At 33.0% G+C, this 5,991-nt stretch overlaps 1 protein-coding gene across 1 annotated transcript; it reads left to right on the top strand.

Moving 5' to 3' along the window:
* The first annotated feature begins 414 nt into the window (after positions 1 to 414).
* Positions 415 to 5,784, top strand: LOC145333259 (uncharacterized). The gene is made up of 7 exons (XM_080178394.1): positions 415 to 434; positions 871 to 936; positions 1,371 to 1,442; positions 2,933 to 3,009; positions 3,806 to 3,862; positions 4,215 to 4,302; positions 4,663 to 5,784. Exons 1-7 carry the CDS (start codon positions 415 to 417, stop codon positions 4,787 to 4,789), a joined length of 507 nt encoding a protein of 168 aa, XP_080034520.1. The 3' UTR covers positions 4,790 to 5,784.
* Positions 5,785 to 5,991: the final 207 nt, after the last annotated feature.

Raw genomic sequence — 5,991 nt, 5'->3', positions numbered from 1 at the left:
ACATAAGGCCTAAGATATGATATCCCAAAAATCTTTTGTCAAAGTCTACTCTACACCTAGCGCTGGCGATTTCATTTTTCACAGGTATAAAATGCATGATTTTAGAAAACTGACTGGCGCTAGGTCTAGAGTAGACTTTGACAAAAGATTTTTTGGATAAAATATCTTTGGCCTTGTGTGTTTAAATTGAAATATGCAGAAGAGCTAAAAACCTGCACATTACTGAGATATTGTTAAAACCGCCGTGCTACCGTTATCTCTTGATATTTTACATGCCTGGCGCTAGGTCGCCAGTAGAGATAGAGAGCTGAAATTTTGTACATATATTTCTAGGCCCCTAAAGTAACTTTTTAGGTTAGCAGAAGATTGAAATTCGAAAAAGGGTATTTTCATGAAAAGATCTACTCTACATATATGTATGAACAAATTATCAAGTTGCAACATATTTATATAAGATTTTGTTTAGACTTACAAATAGCCAAGCTTCTTATTCGCTGACACTATACAAAAGTTTTAGTTCGGTTGTCTTACCTTCTCATTTTAGAGTTTCGCTGTATTGGATGTTGTCATCCTTGTTATAATAGAATTCGGGGAGTTTATTGGACTGTTTATTATACTTGTCGCCAAAGTTTTCTAATAGCGTTTTCTTATTCATTGGCTCAACAACTTTTGGGACTTTTGGTTTTGATTGGTTGGTTTCTAAAGTTGAGTGGACAAACGTTTCAACCAGTAACTTTAACTTACAGAAGGGGTTATTTTGTGTATCGTCATTGGGAATGGACATGAATTTATTAGCCATTGTCATATCCCTTTAGATTCCTGAATAGGATAAAAAAGATTAAAGCAGTTTTTTTTGTTGGTAATATGTAGGTCTGCTATAAATTTACACCAGTTACCCCATCATAAAACTGTTCCTCAATATTTATTTGGCAATAGGAAAATATATTTTAAATTTATTTAGATATCTGATAATTATAGTTCTTTATTTATTACAATTTCAACAATCTAGTTTAGTTATAAGCAGAAAAAATATACTTTATTGCAAAATTCATTCCTTTTTAAAACGTTTTAACCTTTGGTATTTATGGTAAAGATTTTAGAGTTTCTTCGCTTTATAAATTGTACCACTGTTACGTGAATCAACATGGCTGGTTTAAATCGATAGAACAATTTTAACATGACTAGATTAAATATAATAGAAACAATAACTAACTTAACATTTTAAATGCTCATTGGTCAAACGAATCTACACAACAAATTTGAGACATCTATCTTTAAAAACATTCTAGAAAATTAATTACATAGATTATGGACAATAATTTCTTAGGACACTAAGAGCATATAGAAAATTTAAATATAAATAATTCAAGTGAGAGCTATGAGACAAGCCATTCCCAATCTTTATCTTCTGGTTACAACTCTATCACAAAGTCAAATTCAGGAAATTTATTTTACAATATATATAGAGTAGATAATAAACTAATCTTACTCCAATAACCAAGGATCGGCAGCCACGCGAATCTGCGATGAATCCTCAAATTAAAACCCGCATGGATACTTAGGATTTTTTTAAAAATAAGGGAATGCATATTTGGATAAGGCTTAAACTTCCAATGATTTGAAAAAATTGTAAAATGTTGATTTACCAGAGGCTTACATTTTGAAATCGTCATAAAAGAACAAAAAACCATTTTTAATAGTTAATTATTGCATCGTATTATGGACAGCTTTCTGTGGACATAAACATGAAAAACCAGTTTTTGTTGTCCCTATGGGGCCGAAGTCCAGAGCTGGATCTTTAAAAGCGTAGCCGTTGCCGTAGTCGTGGTCAGAGTTACAGCCACCAACCTAATAGCGATCTTTAAATCATATTATCCACGCGTTGCCGTGGCCACAAAAAAAATTGCAATCTTTAAATCATATTGGCAACGCGTGGTCGTAGTCGTAGTCGTAGCGTGGTTAACCACGCTAAAAGTGACCACAGTCCGTTAGTGTGGCTAAAGCGTTGCTAAATCCACAAGTAATTTGATAATTTTAACGTAAACCTATTGAAAGTGAGGTTTATATGAATTATAATTAAATGAATGTATAAATAATTAGAAAAATAATGACCCAACCCGCCATTCATGTTGCCTGTCTAACCTTTTAAGGGACAACTTAAAATAAATAAATACTATACTTAAAATACACTTTTTTTGATTTATTACTACAATATTATTGATAGAAAAGAAAATTATTTCTTTTTAAAAAATATTAGTAAACAATTTTACTAATTAATTTGACTGTTTGGAGACTGTGGAAGTTAGAGGGCTAAATTAATCAAATTATTGTTATACACTGTTTACTACCTTCATACAACCACTTTTTGAATTTTTTTTTGTAAAAATGATAGTAATAATACGTAAAAACCTCAAAACATTTAAAGTTTATCATTAAAATAGTAATTTTGTATAAAAAACTTCAAAAATTAGACGTTATAATTTCATTTCTTTGATGAAAATAATTTATTTTTAGGTGGACCATAAAAGATTTTAGATATCCATAATTCTAGGATAGCCGGCATTGCACTTCTGTAAAATCATTTAAAAATCCATGTTTTATTAGCAGCACTGTGGCGACGACTACGGCTACAGCTACAGCTACAGCTACGACTATGACTATGACTACGACTACAACTACAACTACAGCCATGACTACGGCCACGGCTACAGCCACACCAACGGCTACACATTTAAAGATCCAGCTCTGGTCTAACAAAACTGGTATTAATCTTATGATTTTTATTTTTATTTTAGTAAAAAATTGTCTGTAATAAGATGCTATACGTGATTTTTAGTATTGCTGAGAACCGGTTCTAATCAAGCTGATACTTATCGGTATCAAAGACATACGGAAATAATGTTTGATATTGTATTAATAAATTTTTTAAAGGTTACTTCACAAACCCACACAATTCGCATTCAGGCCATTTGAGATCCCCTACTCAGAACTTTTCTGTTAGTAGCCAAGGTAAAAATATAACAAGGATGGAAACAGCCATAAAAGCAAAGCTTTAAAATAAGTAGGAAGGACAAACAAACCTTAACTCGAAAAATAAATAAGCAGATCATAAATTTGTCGCAAAATTGCTTAAATACAGGATATTGTTTAAGGACATACTTAATCTTTAGAGAAAGCCTAAAATGTCACGTGTGATGTCATAAAAAACCATCTCTATTTTGGTGGGTTCAATTCATACTTCTCCTCTTATCCTTCCTTTTTAGACGAATTTTTATGACGTTACACGTGACATTTAAGGCTTTCTCAACTTTTATTACTTGATTATACTGATGCTTGACTAATAACATTGTACTTTGTTGCCTAGCAATCAGTATTCCAAAAATCAGATATATCGGATATATTTTTCACCTAAAAATTGTATCTAAAGGGATAAGACAACAACCGATAAAATGATGTACATCCCCAAGACTGATATACAAAATACCCCTTTCCGAGATAAAATTCATAATTGAAACGTTTGAACACTTAACTTAATGACCCAACCAATCAATTTCCACAAAGTCCCCTCCCTTCATGGTAAATATGAACAAAGTGAATTTAAAAGCGTATTTTATATAAAGTTGGATGTACGCATTTATGTTAAATGCGCTTATCAAGTCAAACTGTTATTAATAAGCACATTTGACTAAAAGCTTACATCCTACTTTACGGAAAATACGCATAAATCCATGAACCTCTTTATTGCCAAAAAATAATCATTTTACTTTCCCTTTTTTCTGTTATACATAATAATGATACTTTTTAGACCTTTCATCGTATTCCTCATTGAGTCCAATTAAAAATTCCACACTCTCATCACAGGAAAGAATTATTAATAGCGCAGCTACTCTATAACCCAAAATGATCGGTTCGTCAGTCTGTCTGTCATAACAACTGTTAGATACATATAACAGTTTTTTCTTCTTTATGTCAAAATACTTGTTATTGCTACTTATAGTTAACATAATTGGGTCTCCCTCTCTTCGCGAGCATAGACCCCTTATCTAGTAATTTAAAAAAATAAATATTATAAGGGGAGGAGGATCTTATTTTTTTACCTGAGGGTGACAAAAAATAAAAACCACCACTCCCCTTATTTTCCTTCTCTTTTTGAACGACTAAGATATTTGAAGGAAACCTCCCATAATTTGATAATAATTCTAAAACCCACAAGGCGTCCACGGCAAGTTATCAAACACTGAACTCAAGTACAGCAACTTTGATTTCACCAGCCTCCAATAGAAACAGCTTTATTCTACCCAGGAATAGGATTAGGAATCATCCCCGAGAGGGAGGGGACAATAGCTAGTAAATTATAATTATACGCAGTGTATCACATTCTTTAATTTGTTGACTTGAAAACTTTTATTAAATCTTTTTAAGTTGGTTCAAACAAGCAAGAGTTTATGTTTATCATCATTGGGGAATGGGGATGTATATAAATTTGAAGTACATTGTCTTATCCCTCAAAATCCCTGACTTATTTCTAATTTGCGCACATATATGTTATGTTGATTAAAAAAAGCAAGTGTTTATGTGTTTATCATCATTGGGGATGTATATAAATTTATTGTCCAATGTCTTATCCCTCAAATCCCTGACTTATTCCTATACTGTGTATAGCTATCCATCTGTTAATCATGACTACTCTGAACCCTCTAGCCCTGCGGGGCTCAGCCTACCCTCACCCCCTGCCAATTCACAACCACAGGCAGAGATAGAATATAGCTATGATTATATCCTTCAGTAAAAGTAACAGTATGTCTATCTATTTTATATGTCTAACTGTGTGTACCTTATAAGGATCTTGGTAACCATTAAACCGATTTGGTTTAAGTGAAGCTTGATAGATTTATAAATATTTTAGTAAAGGGTGTCTCAACACTCCTGCAAAAAATATAGTAACTTATATACCAAGAAAATATTTTCAAGTGCTTCTGGAAGCCGACACTAGCACAGAAAACATTTTAAACAGCCGCTAGAGGCCTAAAGGGGCTTGTGCGCTAATTACTTAATATCTACTATCTCATTTTCTGTAATCCACAGGGGTTTGCACCTCCTAATCCTCCGCCCCCGCCACTACCACCTCCGCCACCCCCTCCCCCACCCCCTCCAGGTTTCTCAGTAAACCCCAAGAAAATGGTTGCTGAAGACAATTCAAAAAAAGAAGGAAGAAAAAATGACTTGTTAAATATTAAATAGATATGTTAGTACATTAATAGACAGTTTGATCAGAGAGGAAGAAGACATTGGACTTAGAGTCCCCAAAGTCTTATGATAGCGATTTCTTATTCTGTTGACTTAACAACTTTGAGAACTTTAAATGAATTTTCATTGGTTGGTTCATTTAGTTGCATGTACAAAAGTTTCAACCACTAATTGTAATCAAAAAAAGGTAATTTTTTGTCATTTGTTCATATGTTCTTTACACTAAATTTAAGACGTTTTATGTGATTAAAGCTAAGAAAATATATATTACATCATTCTTGTAGACCGACGGACAATCTATAATACAAAGTAGAACGATGTCTGTCCGTCTGTCCGTCTGTCCGTCTGACCGTCTGTCCGTCTGTCTGTCCGTCCGTCCCTTAAGATCTCGGTAACCACTGAACCGATCGGATTCTACTCTTCAGGGTATATACCTAATGGTCCTGTGGTGGTTTTAAGCTATTTTCTTGGGGGGTGGGACACCCCCAACCCCCCCAAAAACAAAAAAAATCCCCCCCCATTTTTTTTTTTTTTTTTTTTTTTCTTTTTTGTAGAATTCTTTTGAAGAAATATTCTTTTGTAGAAGAATTCTTTTGTAGAAGATTTCTTTTGTAGAAAATTTCTTTTGTAGAAGATTTCTTTAGTTCTTCTTATTTTTTTTTTTAAATTTTTTTTGTTGTCATCTCTTGGGGCAAAGCCCCTAGAGGCTAGGGGCGAAGCCGCTAGTATGATTTATATAGTAGA

This window comes from Acartia tonsa, chromosome 12, assembly GCF_053477335.1.
Source record: "Acartia tonsa isolate MP-2025a chromosome 12, ASM5347733v1, whole genome shotgun sequence".
Classification (NCBI taxonomy): Eukaryota; Metazoa; Arthropoda; class Copepoda; order Calanoida; family Acartiidae; genus Acartia; species Acartia tonsa.
The sequence above is the reverse complement of the archived record's forward strand: the minus strand, read 5'-3'. Positions and strand labels throughout refer to the sequence as shown.